Source organism: Nematostella vectensis, chromosome 9 (genome assembly GCF_932526225.1).
Source record: "Nematostella vectensis chromosome 9, jaNemVect1.1, whole genome shotgun sequence".
Taxonomy (NCBI): Eukaryota; Metazoa; Cnidaria; class Anthozoa; order Actiniaria; family Edwardsiidae; genus Nematostella; species Nematostella vectensis.
Window position 1 is genome coordinate 10,058,540 of NC_064042.1, and position 18,059 is coordinate 10,076,598.

Below are 18,059 nucleotides of genomic sequence, written 5' to 3' on the forward strand. Positions count from 1 at the left end.
AGTGCAAAAATCTCGTGTTTTCAGTTTAATTAATAATAATATTTATTTGTAAAGCGCTAAATCTATGTGGGCATTTTAAACGAAATAAAGAAACAAATAATTACATATAAAGAATATCTAGATTACATTAACCATTGTAAAATAAACGGAAAAAGTGCCTGTTTAAAAATAAGTCCTCGTATCCCTTAATGATGATGCATGGATGATTGTTTTTAAGGTGATTGTCAATAAACATGCCAAGATATTTAATAGTACTTTTGTGCTCGATATCACAGGCTGTGATGATGATACTAACTTTCTTCCTAGGTGATTTAATAATAATGTAGTTAGTTTTCTTAAAGTTAATGGATAATTTATTTGCATTGCAATATTTGATTACATTTAATAGTTCAGTGTTAATGGTTAGCTCTAAATCTTTAGGATTTTTAGATGAATAGAAAATGTTTGTATCGTCTGCAAATATCCTGAATTTCAGTTTTTTTAGGAGTGTGGGAGGTCATTGATGTATAGAAGAAAAAGCAAAGGTCCAAGTGTTGACCCTTGTGGGACTCCGCAGGTAATTGGTTGAAGGTCCGATTCAGTGTTTCCTAATTTGACAAACTGTTTTCTTTCATTTAGGTAGCTTGAAAACCATTATTGTGGGGTATCCCTAATTCCATATTTGTACATTTTATCAAGTAAAATGTTATGGTTTAGGGTATCAAATGCCTTCGAGAAATCAAGGAGAATACCACTTTGAGAAACAGGCCCCTGGTTAAGCAGTTATAATCACACAAAAAAACAGACTTGAAAAATAAACTGATTTATTCTGTTTTGTACATGGAGCATGCTATGTTCATGTTGACGCCGCCTCGGTTGGTGTTGTCGCCGCGGGTGCCCCCGTGGGTTCCCCCGTGGGTGGTGTTGTCGCCGCGGGTGCCACCGTGGGTGGTGTTGTCGCCGCGGGTGCTGCCGTGGGTGGTGTTGTCGCCGCGGGTGACCCGGTGGGTGGTGTTGTTGCCGCGGGTGTTTTTCTTTGGGCTGAAATGGACAAACTAGTTTTTGTTATCAAATGAGGCGAATTTTTCTTGTTTTTACCAATTGGGATTATTTAATAAAATGAGATTACTTTTAAGTATTTTAAAAGAGAATTTGCTCAGTATCATAAACACAACGCGACGGTCCGCCTCAACCTGATCATAATAAAGCTTGACTTGAAATTGAACTTGAAAAGTTGATAAATTTCAGCATCTCTGAATCGTCTTTTGCCCTGGGACTACTTTATTTATGCAATTATCAATACAGCATACACAAATCAATATGGTAAATATAAAAATTTACTAGGGGAGGGCCCTAGTAGTTTAAATATTGTTCTGTAAATTTTGTGGAAAAAGATATCTGTATCACAGACCTCTCATGAATCTATCAAACAAGCGGAAGGCAAGTTGGCCATCCTCGTCAGGTTTGGCCTCCTGCTGGTCCCCGATAAACTTCAGGCCCCTTCCTCTTGTGCCGTAGCAGGATGTGGTCGTCCCTTTGCCGTGCCGTCCAAACATAAGGACGACCACATCCACGCCGTGCTCCTTTTGAAGGACATCTGCCTGTGGATCATGATACAAGCAAAAATAATTACTTCTTTTGCTAAACAAATATTCTTACAGTTATTATAATACAGCGTTCGCTGGTTCGTAAGGGTGATTTATCATGGACAATTTTTATTAAAGACTTTTATCGGATTTGAGCCACTGTGGAAAAAAAGCCAAAATTCATATAGTCTCTGGTCTTGCCTGCGAAAAGAGCCAGCTGCAGTATAGCCCTCTGCCTATCTGTGTAATTGTTATTATTGGGAGTAAAGGCATAAAAATTACTTACATAATAATAATAATAATAATAATAACAACAACAACAACAACAACAACAACAACAACAACAACAACAACAACAACAACAACAACAACAACGACAACAACAATAATAATAATGATGACATATGATGATGATAATGATGAGGATGATGATGATTACAGTGGTAATGACAAAATATAACTAGTGTACTGTCTATGGCATCCAGCCTATTTCTCGGTTTCCGTGGTATGCCCACTACGAAACGGTCAAAATATATCTGTTTGGCATAAATGATAGATCAGAAAGAATACTAAATAACATAATTCGGCATTTGTAAAGACTTTGCAGCTAATCGACCGACCGAGTATAGCGGATATACAGTTATGCTTAGCCAGTTTTAATGTTAATTGAAATAAGTGTATTGCAGTCGTTGCCATCATTGTATGATATATCCATTGAAATACTAAGGAAAAAGTTCAACATGGAATCAAAAGAGTTGGATTTCTTTACTACAAAGACAAACATTTCTTAACTGCAAAATCGAAAACTTTAGCGAACAACTCAAGCTAGTAATAATAATTAAAATGGTAACATGATGACATCAGTTTCGGCAGTGCACCCTCTAATAAATATACTTCTTTTAATGTCAAAGACATTCCACTCTCTTACTCTCTTTTTTCATTGCTCCATATTCTGTTTGGTATCTTTCATTAAGGGTGGTAAAGGGGGGTATGGATGACATTTTCACGGACATAAAAATGGCTTTCCACGTTTTACTGGCTGAAACAAACAGCGCCTAGAAAATAACTATAAGCTAGATCTGGGTTCACGTAGACTCAAAACTGCTAAATCATGTTAGATCACGTTCCACGGAGATGGAAAATGGACGATTTCATGTTTCTCGGCAGTGTAAAACGGCCATATCTCGTTTCACGAAGACACACTTTACCACCCTGTTCATTGGCTATTCTAATGAACATATAACGGGAGTTGTCCGGGAAATCTCCTAAAGATTGTTTTCTAAAGCTTGTTTTGTATGATTACGCAATACAGTATAATAATTAATCTTACCCTATCGAAAAGATGTCCTCTTTGGTGGGTGATATTCCCATCCCCCCTCATTTCCTTCTTTTTTGGGGGAGGGAAAGGGGCCTTGCACGTTGTACAAACTCTTCGTGCAAGGGCATTGCTGTCATTGCAGCTATGGCATCTCTAAAATACCATAGAGAAGAAGCATACAATTAACTGAAAGTGAAGCATACAATTAACATGCTGAAAGTGAAGCATACAATTAACATGCTGAAAGTGAAGCATACAATTAACATGCTGAAAGTGAAGCATACAATTAACATGCTGAAAGTGAAGCATACAATTAACATGCTGAAAGTGAAGCATACAATTAACATGCTGAAAGTGAAGCATACAATTAACATGCTGAAAGTGAAGCATACAATTAACATGCTGAAAGTGAAGCATACAATTAACATGATGAAAGTGAAGCATACAATTAACATGCTGAAAGTGAAGCATACAATTAACATGCTGAAAGGGCTTGGAATTATTTCACGTTTGTCGAGAAAACACCAGATTATACATATTCACAAATGGCAAAATTTTGGAAGACTAGCTGGAAAACCAACAAAGAAAGTGGACTTTTTAACTTTAAATCCTCTACTATCTTTTAAGAAATGTATAAGAGAGAACGCCAAAACGATGCCTATCTGATACCATTATGCACTAGTCAATTGAAACCCCTACCCCCATGGTCCTGGGGAAGGGTGGAGGATTAGACTTGAACAAAACTGAGAAACGCTATGCCCCCACTCCATCTGGACAACACTGCAGTCAAATGATTAGTGCAGTCAAGGTCACTAGTGTTAACCACCCTTCAGTAAACCTGAGAATTTTGGTGGCAAAAGGTTTGAAATTTGGATTGGAGTCTTGTGCTTGTGCTCCTTTCCAGATCCAGTGAAAGATGCCCCTAATTGTATTTTTCAGCATGAGACAAAGACATCTTAATGCATCCGCCTATACAAATTTTAAATTATACCTTTTTGGGAGCTCCTCTCTTTCCAGGATCTGTAAAATAAAAGTAAATATGATTTAGGACATTTTGCTACAGGGGCATCTGACAATACTGATCTCGGCTGTTACTCTTGGTCAGTATACTTTCTGACCTTTCCCATGCAACTAGTAAAAATAGCTCCCTGATTTTTCAACTAACAAAAAAAGTGAAATAAAAAAAACACTCACCAAGCTTAGCTTGTCAAGCAAAGTGATATTGCATTGTTGTTGTCCTAACGGCCTCTAATGATAGGAAAATTATTGGTGTTAGTAACAAGAAGGGTGCATGTTATAGTTCTTATGGTAATTCGTGTGATTTTGACACCCTTCCCATTTCATAAGAAAATTTTTCCACTTGAAATAAGAAAAACATCGGGTGGTATCATAAATCATGGTTTGATATTGGACTTTTATGGATCACTTGTACAACTGATCATTTTCCTCAACATTTTCAGTCATATTTGTGACTAATTTTTTATAGCATTTTGAAAGCCAGTTGTGTGAATAACAATAATAATGACAATGATAAAACACAAAAAACAAAGCTTAAACAACCTTTTTCAACAACTTCGGCCATCATTAAAAATTACCCAAACATTTTTGTTACTGTAAATTCAATAATGCAACTAAAACTTGAAAATGGAAATAATGCTTTGATAAAATAGTGGAGCGGACACAAATTTTGATATTGTGTCAAGATCAATTATGTAAGAAATGAAAAAAGTTTGAAGTGAGAAGAGAAAAACAAATAGCAAACTCTTTATAAAGGATATGGGAGAATGGGTTGGGGTGGGGACATTCTTTACACCCCTACAACATATATTCCTCTTATACCCTTCATTAGGAATGGTTAGTGGATAATGTTCCAAGATGGCGGTAGAGGCACATAGACTGCTGTTATATTATTCACACAAATTCATTTTGTCTCAGCTTTTAGGCAGTTTTAGGGGTGGTCCAAGGAGGTGGTACATGGACCAGGGGTTCCATGTTTTGTGGTCTCCCAGTCCTTAGTCTCACCTTCCATAAACGTCTCAAACATTTTCTTAACCATTTTCCCAAGTTCATGGGCAGGCTTCTCCCCCTCGTGCCCAACAAAGGCTGCACCGGCACCTTCTGTGCCATAGCACTCTACTGTTGTGCCCAGACCATGTTTTTTAAATGTCAAAATGACAATGTCATTTTGGTGTTTCTGATGCAGGACGTCTGCCTAGAATCAAATAAATATGCAATGCTGTGAGGCCAGAGTATGAAATTTGAAACATGCTCCAAGAATGTGACTTGAGGGGACAGAACTTAAATTTAAGCTGACAGTGCAATAGTCTAAGGATACATTATTAGACTACATTTAGCTGCAACATAATAAACTGATTACATAATCTGAAGACTGCTGAGTGTGCATGTCTGCATGTATTCGCTTAATTGCTATTATTGTGTCATGCAAAATGATAACTTATTAATTATGTAATCCTTGACCATTCTTGCAGACATAAATCTTGGGCTAAAATGCGATATGGTGGTTCTGCATACATGTGTTTATCTGCACATGGTGCACAGTGTGGTTGAGCTGGCACCTTACCCTTCTTTTGCTCACACACAGAGGTTCCAAATGCGATATGGTGGTTCTGCATACACACCTTTATCTGCACATGGTGCACAGTGTGGTTGAGCTGGCACCTTTAAGAAAACCTATTAATTAACACTTTATTGACTGGGACTGAGGGAAACAGCAGGTTTTGTTGTCCTATTTTAACACAAAACAATGCTTTCCCAAGGTTCCAGTCAATGAAAGCTTTATTATCATAGAAAGTGTCACAATGTGAATGCAAAATGTGAGGGAACAAAAAGCAAACTCTATGTAAACCATTTGTAAATATTGACATGAATGAATGCAAAAGTTGTGTGACTTCCGGTTTAGTTTAATTCACAGTACTTAAATTGTACTGTTGCCATCATTGTTGCCTGGGGAAACCGTCAAATTTCTTCAAGTTCAGGTGATGCACCCTCTACCAAAATTAGATACTAGAAAACGTGAACTTTGACACTTGGTGTATAATAGATGAAAAATTTTATTGTAATTGTTAATATCACACACCCTATAATACATCATGTCTTTCTGATTGGTTGGGTTGGTTGTCCCTTTCTTTTCAATAGCATCATGGTTCGACTTGACCTTCTTCGCAAAAATGTATGAGCAGTTTTCATTTTTGCAGCTGCGACATGCAGTAGGACAATTTGTACCACATTCTGGACAGGCCTATGGTAATAAAAACAGAAATTTTAATAAAATAAATTATCATACAACTAAGAACAAAGCTCTTTTTTATCCAGGTATGCACACAGAATCAATTGGAGACAATCCGCTTCAATACAATGGCCACCATTGTGACATGTAAAGCAGATAATGCTCAGGACAATGCCTGCTTTCCATGTTACAATAGAGGCTATCCCATCACTCTATGCGCATACCTGGAGAAAAAAAGAGCAGCAATTTTCAATCTTTAGCGTAATTAATTTCACAAACATGATGCATAGAAGACTAGCAGTAACTATTAATACAGTATTATAAACATGATAAATTATAAAAAAGATGAGACTTTCTTATTGAGTCAAACACTGTATGTCATACCTTAAGCCGCGGTACTATCTTTTTGTTTGGTGTCTGTGGTTTGTCTTTTAATAAAAAAGTAATAAAATGTGTTACAATATATTAAAGTTTTTTTTTTGCATGGCCTGTAAAGTTTGCATGGCCTGTAAAGTAAGCATAACATTACCATAAACAGAATTTCATAACATATCACTAAAAAAATCTATATTTTTATATATTCTGTGTAAATTATTGCTGGCAATGTAATCTCTTAGTAAAAATGAGGATAATTATATTTAATATCGAGTTCGTGGGGTCCCGCATAGAGGAGGAGCTTGAGGGTATCTTTAAATGGATATCTAATAGCATCTGATTAGAAAGTATCTGATAATATCACAATATCCGGGAGTCCTGCATAAGGATGGATGAAGTATCTAAATAGATGTCTAATATCACTCCTGCAATTTATCCTGAATTATAAAATAGCGCTGATAGAAAGCATGGTATTCGGAATATATATTTGGTTTATAATAACATATTAGTACATTTGGTACGCATATTTAAGCCAACTTGGCTATAACAGTTTAGCAGCCGAAGATAATGTAACAGGGATGGTTTAGACGTGCAAACAACTTTGACTTGGGAACCTTTCTTCTTGAACTAAAGCAGCTGTATGGGGACCATGGACGAGAGTATTATCGCATGGTAGCTAATATATGCTCCATTGCTTTTGTAAGCTTATTTCAGAAATATTTCGGATCACGTTGAACGATCGAAGCATTCCACACGTGATAGATCATCGTACTTATCGATCAGGATTTCTTTATACTTTTCCCGCATTTGAACTACGAAATCGAAGTTTGTCAAAACGAGAGATCAAATATTTGAATAAAAATTTCACGCTCAATGAACAATTGACAAAACAAATCGTTTTAAGCCAAGTATTTCAAAAGGTATCGACCTCGCTTACCAGTCATCCTCGCTTGCTTCAATGCTTGCAATTGAATGCTTGAGTAGTCAACCATGTGATCAACAACACCTTAGCATCCGCGCCTTGCGCATGACAATGAATTAATGACTATCATTAATTCAGTGGTCAAATAACATTTAAGGATAATCGTTAATTCATTCTCGAGACCATGTTGTCATGGTAGTCGCATTTGGTACACAAATTGTCTCGGCCAAATTAGAATGCACTGGGTACGAATCACGTGACAATCACAACTTCCATGTGCTATCTTTACATGGTGTCGTCGAGGTGTCGTCTTTATACGAGATGGAAGACATGAATTTAACTTCAAACACGCTCAAATCTCTTACAAATCCACTCACCATTCGCGGTATAGCCACACTAAAAGATGTCGAGCGTTTTTCGAAAGGGCATTTTGAGAGATACCGCGAATTTATCGAGAAATTTATCGTGAAATTTATCGAGAAATATCTATCAAACAAGCTACCAATCTTATCAAAAGCGAACTCTATACTAACTGATTCTACAGGATCTGAAACTACAAAGGACTTCTCTAAGGAATGCGAACAGAATTCTACTGAGGAAAAACCGACGATTGCAACTATTTTATTTAGCAGAGAGGATAAAAGACTCATCATAGCTTGCCATGTGACTATCAAAGTGAGGAGAGCTTGACAAAGACTATCAATTCTTTCTTAATGCTAAGTACATTGCTTCTGTTATTGTTTTTCATTCAAGGAAATATTTTTTGCTTTACCCTTTTGATAGTATTGATATTAACTTTATTAGGGTTCAATACAGTCCAATTCTTCGATAACTACACTCAAACTATTGTCACTTCATCGTTTAGTGATTGTGATATCTTAGATAAAACTATTTGTATGACTGTTTATGGTGTATACAATGATGCAGAAGTTACAATAAACATTACACGTACTACAAGATCTGTACAGGACCCGAAACGATCCCAGGACCCGAAATGATCCCCAAAAGTACCCCAACTGATCCCGGGACCCGAAACGATCCCCAAGAGTCCCCGAAATGAACCCCAAGGAATTGCAGTAATGGACAAACAAAAGGAATGTGGAAGGATTGGCTTTCAGTTTTAAAAACATATGAAACATTTAAGCGTCATTTTTGTCACTATCCAGAAATTTGAATTAACTAAAACCATAGTATTAAGATTTTTATATACGACTGCGCGGGAAATACAGCTTTCGACAGCTTGGTTGAGTCAACAATTGGGGTCAAATAAAAATTCCCGTGATGGTAATTTGAAGAACCAGGCATGAATAAATAATTCATACATAACAAGCCATAAACGAATGTCTCCAAAGATTAGACATGCCTCTGCTTTCCCGTAGGAAAATGTTTGTTTGTGTTCGGTGAATGAAAGACCTATCATAAAGAGAGATAGAGAGAAATCATGTAGTGGTGTACGCACTACTACATAATGAAATTCAAAACTCACATATTGCTTTCAACAAAAGCCACATCTCTTAATATTTTGCAACGGTAGTAAAAGGGTTGTTCGTGTGCATTACTCAGTGTGCTTTTGTAATTCCATCTTCTCGGCCAAACCGGCTGTCGGTAAATATTCGCTCGTGTGAACATGGATTTCGTGGTGAAAAACACGTTTGGTTGTCAAATGAATATAGATTTTTAGGGTGATGTTTACCGGAAACGAGATTTATAGTGTCAGAGTCATGTGTTGGAACTGCAAATGTTTCGAAGGTCAAAAGTTTGGTTGTTCTGAGCAAGGCTGTGCTTTGGCTGTGCTATGTTTATGTTGTACTCCTTTCAGTAGCAATTAAAAGTTGTGTATTTGTTTAGGACTCTGTTTATGGGTTTACCGCCGGGGCAATGTAATAAATAGAAGTATTGTATTGGAATTTAAGTTTTTTAAGTCATGTTATTTAGAAATAGATTGGCTGTCAACCCTAAATTATGCTTTAAGAATTGGAAGTGCTTCTTCTGCTTTCCCTTTGTCCATTACTGCATTTCCGTGGGGTTGATTTCGGGGACTCCTCGGTCCGTTTCGGGTCCCGGGATCAGTTGGGGTACTTTTGGGGATCATTTCGGGTCCTGGGATCGTTTCGGGTCCTGGGATCATTTCGGGTCCTGTACAGATCTCGTTATTCAAGGTTTGTTTATTATAATTATCGACATGTACGTTGTAGTCGTAGTCGTGAGCCCAGTAGGATACCAAAACGATTTCTAAGACGCTTACATAACAAAAGTAGAAAGCTAAGATGGGTTGTTTATCATCGAATCTGTCGCAATATTCCCAGATCTTCTAATTTGCATAACTATATCAACTTCGGAAGGCTGAGAAGAAGGTACTTTGATTCAAAATTAAAGAGGATTGATACACGAACCAAATAATATACAACTTGTTGATCCTAGTAAGACAATACGAGCACCATATAGCCAAGGTAATGCTGTCATGTTTGGACAAAATGCAGGACAACAATGTGTTGCTATGAGTTTGTGTTCTTTGATTTATAATAATTATAAAACAAAAATGAATTATTTTCTCAAAGCTGCTTGATCTGCACTACATCATTTTCGACATAAAATCACCCATGAAAACCCCGAGTTCACGCAGTTATGCGTCTAGTTATTATTACAATGACAACGAAGCTGCTTGTTTGCCAAACAGTAACTCAGACAAATAAACTTAGATATTAAAAAATGTTTCCTTTACGAGCGAAAGGTTTCGATAACTGTGATATATGAGCAGGCTTTAAAATGTTACGAAATTAACAGTTCAACTTACGAACAGTTTGTTGAAGGAGCCGGATTTCACTTGAAAAGGGGATGAAAACAAAACAATGAGGATATATCCATTTCAATGACCCCGAATTCTAGTCAAAACAATTGAACAAGCGATCTTTTTTTAGGTGTAACAACACACATAGCTCACTGGGTTTAAGATGCATTTCTCGAGATTTGAGTTTTCATAAAAATAGCATAAATTGTCTCTTGGAGAAAGGGGTGTGTAGGGAGGTGTAATCTATACAATAAAATCCTTTTTAATTTTGCGGTCTCAAGCATACAATGGGATTGCAGCCGAGTTACTCGGATTTTTACTGTCTTTGAGCCACCTGACGTATCAAATTTAATATCTAAGCATTGAAAGAAATCGATAAGTCATTATGACTCACCTTTTGTGCTGGCGTTGTAGTGATAGTGAAATCCTTGCGGTTCAAAACACTTTCCCGAATCCGCGGTCGCATTAGGGAGTAGCGTGCAAGAGCTGGCGTAATACTCTAAATAAAAGAAATCTATATCTCCAACGCATCTCTTGAGAAACTCAGAGCATACCCGTCTACAGGGAAGAAATGGCTCAGAGTCCTGAGGACGGCAATAAGGTGCGAACATCGAGCAGAGCACAGACTCGCCCATGGCAGCAACGGAGCAATTCTCCATGCGTCGCATAAAATAATTGATGAAGTATTTGACAAAGGACTTGGCGCGTCCTGAGAGGTCGATGTTTGGGGGGATAGGGAAGGTTGTGTTGTACCCCGAGGACATACAGCCCTCGAAGATGGTATCCTCCATTGGACGGCACGTCTGGGTTGCCTCGATAGCGTGGAAGCAGCAGATTGTCACAAGGGCGAAGAGAATTGAGCGGGAGTCCATGACTGTGTATGTGCGCTTATCCGTGAAGGAAACCTGTGTGATTGAGTATGTCAAAGCAGCTTGGGGGTTTTCGTACCAGGGTCGGATAGATTGTGTGACACTTGTGTACGCTTGAATGCACAAAACCCAGAGTGGTTGTTTATAAGCGCGTACTTATAGTCGCGTGAGGTCTCGAGAGTAACAGAAATAGCTTTGAGTGTCATTTGGATGCTTTCTGATTGGCGCCAAAAATCACAAAACAGGTCAAACTCTTTTTTTTTTATCTTTTTATTTTAGGTTATTCTTCTAAATTGCTTTGCGGACCCAATTCTGCACGTGAGCCGCGTTTTTTTTGCTCGAAAATTACGTAGTTTAGCGCACGAACGTAGAGGAATTGTATGCTTTGCTTGAAGAAACTAACGCAGTTTTTAGGTTTAGCGCTAGATCGATTTGGGCTCTCTCAAAAAAAGATTCAAACCAGAACTTGTTAGAGAAATTGATAGAAAAATCTAGCCCAATCCAGCCCTAGCTGGTCCCTTTATATATTAGTTTTCAGTATTTATTACTCTGTACTAGCACAGGCCAGGTAAAATATTTAAATCTGATGTCAGGATTTCGATAATAAGAACTTGCAATCTTCATAAAATAGCCTCTTTTGACACTAAAAAATTGGTTGAATTTGGCCACCGACAGCACAACAATACAACAAAAACTTGTATAGCATTCGCGTAACATTAACTGTTAATAAATATTTATATAATCGACACCCCAAACCCACCCCCCAAAAACGAAGTGCTCTGCGATGAGACATCCGTCTGGTGTTGCGGGTTCCCTCTGGAGGGGCTCTTGCCATGCATGCTGGGATGCGTTTCATGCTGTATTCCCAGACAAGCTTATCCGATCACAATGTATTTCCAACATGTATTTCCACATAATGATACCATTAACAAATCATCCTGGTTTTCTTTTTTGAACAAGATCTTCTTTTGGAATTAGTTCTCATAATGCTTGTATAATAGTTATGAATTTAACTTATTCTGGTTTCCTTTGTAACGCTGCGAAGATTGTTCTGGATCAAAAGTCAGGCGCTTAATTGACTATACCATCACTTAACAAGATCCTCCTTGTCTTGCCCTTTTAGGCAAAAGATGGGTAGCCTGTGTTGCCGCCAGGCCAGGAAACCAAGCACGATAAGCGCGATAAGGATTATGGGTACGACGACGGCGACGACTATGACGTACACTTTAGTAGCAGGCGCGAGTGGCACGCTTGTCGGTTGTGGCTGTGGTTGATCTGGAAATATCAAAGAGGAAATTTGTCTGATGTTTCCTATTAATAAGGTAACCTAAAGTCTCAAATAAGAAGTCTCACGTAAGTGCAACCAAACGACAGTGGAAGCTCCATATAACGGACACCCTCTGGACCAATTAAAATCGCTACTTTGGACAGTGTCTGTTATAGATTGGGTGTCTGTCTAATGGAGGTACTGTTCCATTGTTTAATCTAGAAATTCCAATCGTAATCAATTGTTTGTCATAAAGACAGCTTTTATAAGTGAACTCCTAGGAGGGTTTCCACTCTCGTTCGCCAGGCCCGTTCCCAGGGGGGAGGGGTGGTGGCCGAAGGTCTACTTTCAGTTTTCAATAGACGTGCTATTTGTAGACAAAACTACAAAGCATAAGCTAGATCACTTTGGTATGTAGCCAAATCCGACAATTAACATCCTGCAAAGACATAAAAAAAATCCCTCTTTGTTCTTTCGGGGGTGGTCAGATTTCTATCAGAGAACTCACCCCCCCCCCCCCCCCCCCCCCTCCGGAAAAAAATTAGGTCCACTTTTTCGGATCCCGCATCCCCCCCCCCCCCCCCCCACCCACCCACCCACCCCACAATCCTGTGTACTGGCCTTTTCGTCATGTGACATCTATCACATCTGAAAATAGCACTTACACAGGGGTGTCGCACATCGTAATAGACACGAGGTTATTCATTATGGTTGTGGCGGGTAGCGCGTTATGTATTGGGGGGAGGGGTGCTCTGGTCTCACCTCTGAACCACTTAAGCCATTTCATGGGCGTTGGCCACGTGGTATGTTTACAAAACCCATGTGATGTGTTACCAAACGCTAGGATCTCACAGGCCGAAACATAGCGTCCGATGAATGTGTTATACAGCCCTGGACACTCTAGACCAAGTTGGTGACAGTACTGTTGGCATATAGTGTAGAATCTTGGACCTTCTTCGGGAAAGCAAGGAGGGAATTGATCGCCGCAAAAGAAGCGTCGGAGCCTGTCTGCGCATTTTGGAAAGTCTTCGCCCAGTTGTTGTATACGTCCTATGTACGAATTAGGAGGAATAATGCTGTCTGTGGAGGTGTTGGTGAATTTCTTGCCGTAATAGAATTGATAGATCCTATGCAAAAAGAGACAAGGTATTTAGTTACTGGTGTTCTGACCGGTTTTCCTGTATATCGTCCCAGATGCCACACACCTACTCACGGTTGATCTCGAGTTCAGGAACTAAATGGGTTAGGAGAAAGAGAAAAGAGGGGAGGGGAGAGAGTCTGTAGTTTGTTTAGTGAAAGATACGGCAAGCCTATTGGCAGGGAGGGACAGGGGGAGGGGTTAAAGGAAGAGAAGAGAGTTCACTTGTGAAAGCAGGAGAAATAGGAAATATATTTCATATGTTTATAAGTTATAGCATGGCACGAGGGAAATTTAGTGAATAAATGTCCTCGCAATTAAATTCCCGATATGCCATGCTATAACTTTGTATTACCATGATCATCGAGGAAATAAACTCGCAATTACGAGTAATATTAGGTTGCATGAGCGAACACGGTTCGATGGATCAGGGCATTGCATACACATTGTTCTTTTTATCCCTCAAGAGACTACCACATTTTCACGAACAATTCTTTTAACATAGTTGATTTACATAGTTGCTCTACATATGTACAGCTTAGTTCTTTGACGTCATTAGCACGCATGCGTACAGCAATCAAATTCATCCCACATGGATCTAGTCTAACGTTGTTTAGGTGTCATGAGATCAAATTCTCTGCTCTCTTGGTACAGGGTCTATTCCTGCGCTAACCAGGAAGCTGCTTTCTATTTGTTTCTCTGGTGGAAACAAGAAGACAAGTATCTTTGTTCTTTATTTCTCTCATGCACTGATGTAGAGAGAAATTTAGAAGACAAAAAATTTTTTTGTCTTTTTTTTTTTAATTTCCCTCATTGTAAAACTAAAGTTCCTATACACTTTTGCATGAGGGAAATTTATAAACTAAATCTCCCTCATCCTTAATGCATGAGGGAAATTTAGAAACATCTATTGTTTTCGAGAGAATTTCACTAGTAATCGTCCCTCAGAGGGAGAAAAAAGGGGAAATATTTGTTTTAGTAATTTAATAGATTGGCTCTGTACAGAACTCAATACTCGCTTGGCAGAGATCGCTGCAACTTCTATCAAACAATACCAGCATTGCTAGTCATTGGCTGCTTGTGCCAGAAATATTTTCGCTGTTAACACGGGTATGCTTAATTCTATCTTTAAAGATATAATTGATGACGAGAAAAGGGACAGAAGAAAATATAGTAAAAATGTGAATCTCACATTAGCTGGTATGACGTGGTTATTGCAGTATAAGTGAAGCCTACGCCCTTGCAAAAAGGAAAAATCATCTTGGTACAGCCGCTTTCAAGTTTTCCTGAAAATAAAACATGAACGCAAATCTGTATAGAATTTATAGCATTATAGTGGTAGGCCATATATGTTGTTTCCAAAGGCACGTAGCCACGATTTGCTTAAGGGTGGGTTGGCCTTCATAGATTTAATATGAAAACTACATACTATGTGTTGCTATGTGTGGTTATAGCTGTCGTTGTGTTGCTATCGTTGCTGTATGACTGTAGTGGAGTTGCTGTCGTTGTTGTGACTGTGACTTCTGTCGTTGATAGCATTGTTGTTTCGCTGTGGTGGTATATTTGATTGTTGTTTCTCGTTGCTGCTGCTGTTGTTTTAACAGAGCCGTATAACAGGCCAAGTCAGATTGGGCGCACAATACAGAAAAATTAAGAAAATATTGGGGGGGGGGGGGGGCACAGCCACGCCCCTATAGGTCATTTCCTTATATTTTGTTAAAATTTTGGGGGGGGGGGGCACATCCGACAGTGGCCCACCACCTGCTAAATTGTTGTTAAAACTCTGCAAAGTTGGTTGCTGTTGTTGCTTATCTTTTCTTAAACTGATTCCTTTTATGCTCTTATTTGCTGTTGCTGTTGTTTCTGCTGTTGTTGATTGTTGATCTTGTTACTGTTTCTCAACTTACCAGTTGTGCTGCTATTATAATAATCCGCAAAACCATCGGGCTCATAACATTCCCCACTTTCCGCAGTCTTATTCGAGAATAACGAGCACGCTGCCATGAAATAATCAATCCAGAAGTTCCCGGGATCAACGCCACATCGCTTCATAAACTCCGAACACACTCGTCTACACGGCAAGAAGGGTTTATCACCCTCTGGTCTGCAATACGGAGCAATCAATGCGCATATTACCGACTCTCCTGACCGCGCTACTGAACAATTCTCCGTGGACTGCAGCATATAGCTGATGATGCCTTGTACATTTTGTTTGCTCTTTTCCGAGAGTTTGATATCTGACGGTATCGGGAAGGTTGTATTGTATCCTGCGAAAGAGCAAACTTCTAGTAAGGAGTCTTTAAGTGGGATGCACTGTTGTTCCCCTATAGCGTTATTGACCAAGTATGAAAAGACTACAGCCCCTAGTAAATACCGCATAATCGCCATTTCACTAATAAGAGAAGCTCAGCGACTAATCCATTACGTCTTGAGAATAATCGTGCGTACCGTGCTAGGTACCAAACGTAATTTCATATCCCCATAATTGATCTTTTGCCATTATAAAGAAAGGATATGGCTTATCTCTTTTGCTGTCAGTCAATACGTTTGAGTGTGAGTGATTGGAGTCAGACTGGATTGACTTGGTTATAGAATTATGTATTCGGGTTGCTTTGGGTTCTCTTATTCGGATGACGTTAAAGAACCGATGAGGGCTCTTGTAGTTGGGTCCATCTTCATCTTTCACTTTTGACCTGAGGTCTTATTGAAGGATTGTCAAATACTAATCTTTACCAATATGACACCTTTGACAGCCCCCCCCCTCTCAGCCGCAACTCCCCCTGGGTATACGCGCCTCAGCGGCGTAGCCAGGGGGTGGCCTAGGGACCTCGGGGCCCCCTCCACTCCTTAGCAGCCAAAAATAAAGTAATATATAGGTATATAAGACATTAACTAATATACAGGAGACAAATGAAGAAAACGTTGTCGTTTTGAGGGACTGGTACCGAGGAATCTTAGGGTTTTTTTTTTTAGATACTTTCTCCATTGACCAAAAAAGATCACAGTCACTGTTGTTCTCTTCTGAATACAAGTCATAAATTTTACGAAGCACCTGCGGTACGGCAACCTTAAAATTGCCAAGAATCATACAGTTTTTTTCCAAATAAGGGATAAATTAGTTTCCTTATATGGAAGTGACCGCGTTTGGCAAAAACGACAATTTTTGGCTTAATTTTCTTGATATGAAATCCCTGAAAGTCCCTTCTGGGCCTCCTCTTGTTAAAAATCCTGGCTACGCCGCTGTGAGCCTGATCATAGCGTCCTGCCTCATCGGTTCTTTTACGTTTTCCGAATAAGAGAACCCAATCACTTGGGAACGCTAGACTGCTGATGTACGGCCGTCACATAAATATCCGGTTCAATTCGAAATTGTTCTAGAATCAAAATATTAATTATCAGGGCTCATAAGTAGGGGCAATCAACTTCATCACATTCTTGTATTATATAGGTGTCACGGCGTTTCCTAGGATCAGGATATAGACGCACGTATTAGCCAATCAGATGCGACCTTAGTGCTGACGTTTTGGCTGAGCTCAACTGCACGCGCAGTCTCAGACAAAAAGCTATGTTCTCTCTTCGGTACTTTGACTTTTGTTGCTCTCTTCTTCAATGATGAATCCAGTTTTACCTACGAATTTGAATTCTGGCTTGCAATTCTTTTGTTGAACAAACAAAAGCGACGGATGATGGATAAAGAAATATTCTTTCTAACTGTAATTTGCGCGTGCAGCCTCACGTCACTCGCGCGCGCGACCAACGTCAACGTAGCTGATTGGCCCGTTCGTGCGCGCGCGTCTAAAAATAGCCTGATTCTAGGAAACGCCGTGACACTAGTAATCACTTGACTGTTCTAAATAACTGTGGGAGGGCAGAAGCATTTCATTTCGTCAAAATTGCAAAAAAAAAAAAAAATAGCAGAGTATTTATTATAATCCATATAACTCCTTAAAACAGAATAGATTGAAAAAGATAAGTACCCACAGGGGCTCATAAGTAGGGGCAATCATCTGTATCATCTGTATCAAATAATTGTCACGGCGTTTCCTATAATCAGGCTATTTTTAGACGCACGGATTAGCCAATCAGATGACAGGACGGAAAAAATTGACTTTGTCTCAAGGAATCCAAAATGGCGGCCGAGAAGGGGGAAAACGACGCCTGCTTTTCAAAGTCTTCCTACTTCCTCAAATGCCTTTTTATTTCTGGATCCTTTTTGTCGCAGAGAAAGAAACATTTAGTTACTAGCACTGGACTATTTATTTCTCCATAAGTGGACTCAAACGTTGTTACGAGGACGTTTTTTCTTGCTCTTGCAAAGTAATAAATTCGAAAATAAGTGATCATTTGTTGCGATCTCGAAATTCTTTCGCTGAGAGGCCATATTATCATTCATAAGGTGTTTGATACTGCTAGTTAACTAACAATAGTGTAAGAAGTAACATACGGAAGTTTATGTCTTGTTTTTTGTTTTACATTTATATTAAACCAGCTCTTCAAAACTGTAAGTAATTGTGTTTGTATAAGAATGAATTTAGTCATGATACGCATGAATATCAACACTAATGACCTG

At 38.9% G+C, this 18,059-nt stretch overlaps 3 protein-coding genes and 1 long non-coding RNA gene across 9 annotated transcripts in view; 1 reads left to right on the top strand and 3 right to left on the bottom strand.

Annotated features, from left to right (window-relative positions):
• Positions 1–818, top strand: part of LOC125572171 — a 3,718-nt gene extending 2,900 nt beyond the window's left edge. The window contains exon 3 of the long non-coding RNA XR_007313648.1: positions 485–818. This is a non-coding gene — a long non-coding RNA (uncharacterized LOC125572171). The remainder of the gene's footprint in view (positions 1–484) is intronic.
• Positions 1–11,213, bottom strand: part of LOC5503821 — a 24,772-nt gene extending 13,559 nt beyond the window's left edge. Inside the window, exon 1 of the mRNA XM_032372061.2 lies at positions 10,610–11,213. Coding sequence (XP_032227952.2) covers positions 10,610–11,087 — 478 coding nt within the window. The 5' untranslated portion in view covers positions 11,088–11,213. The remainder of the gene's footprint in view (positions 1–10,609) is intronic.
• On the bottom strand, positions 787–7,619 carry LOC116618767 (PAB1-binding protein 1-like). 6 transcript variants are annotated; one of them, XR_007313645.1, is made up of 8 exons: positions 6,515–7,619; positions 5,981–6,142; positions 4,906–5,562; positions 4,078–4,131; positions 3,875–3,903; positions 2,896–3,036; positions 1,391–1,580; positions 787–1,020 (listed from the first exon to the last, which is right to left on the bottom strand). XR_007313645.1 is itself a non-coding variant. In XM_048732200.1 (6 exons), exons 4-6 carry the CDS (start codon positions 2,944–2,946, stop codon positions 836–838), a joined length of 426 nt encoding a protein of 141 aa, XP_048588157.1. In that variant the 5' UTR covers positions 2,947–3,036; positions 3,875–3,903; positions 4,078–4,131; positions 4,906–5,947; the 3' UTR covers positions 787–835. The 6 variants fall into 6 exon arrangements, 2 of the variants coding, with proteins under 2 accessions (XP_048588157.1, XP_048588156.1); XR_007313646.1 differs by lacking the exon at positions 5,981–6,142; XR_007313644.1 differs by lacking the exons at positions 5,981–6,142; positions 6,515–7,619 and having other exon boundaries at positions 4,906–5,095; positions 5,465–5,947.
• Positions 11,214–11,607: 394 nt separating the features above from the next.
• On the bottom strand, positions 11,608–15,941 carry LOC116611635. Its single transcript, XM_032372059.2, has 4 exons — positions 15,397–15,941; positions 14,682–14,775; positions 13,114–13,478; positions 11,608–12,359 (listed from the first exon to the last, which is right to left on the bottom strand). The coding sequence occupies exons 1-4, from the start codon at positions 15,875–15,877 to the stop codon at positions 12,172–12,174; spliced, it is 1,128 nt and encodes a 375-aa protein (XP_032227950.2). The 5' UTR covers positions 15,878–15,941; the 3' UTR covers positions 11,608–12,171.
• Positions 15,942–18,059: the final 2,118 nt, after the last annotated feature.

Excerpts from the sequence above, each read along its gene's own strand:
- LOC116618767 (XM_048732199.1), bottom strand. The coding sequence starts at position 7,497 with ATGGTTGACTACTCAAGCATTCAATTGCAAGCATTGAAGCAAGCGAGG. Across the intron at positions 6,559-7,442 it reads GAAGCAAGCGAGGATGACTG|ACAAACCACAGACACCAAAC; the intron begins GTAAGCGAGGTC and ends TTTTATTAAAAG. Across the intron at positions 6,143-6,514 it reads AGATAGTACCGCGGCTTAAG|GCCTGTCCAGAATGTGGTAC; the intron begins GTATGACATACA and ends TTATTACCATAG.
- LOC116611635 (XM_032372059.2), bottom strand. The coding sequence starts at position 15,877 with ATGGCGATTATGCGGTATTTACTAGGGGCTGTAGTCTTTTCATACTTG. Across the intron at positions 13,479-14,681 it reads ACCACGTCATACCAGCTAAT|GATCTATCAATTCTATTACG; the intron begins GTGAGATTCACA and ends CTTTTTGCATAG. Across the intron at positions 12,360-13,113 it reads ATGGCTTAAGTGGTTCAGAG|ATCAACCACAGCCACAACCG; the intron begins GTGAGACCAGAG and ends TGATATTTCCAG.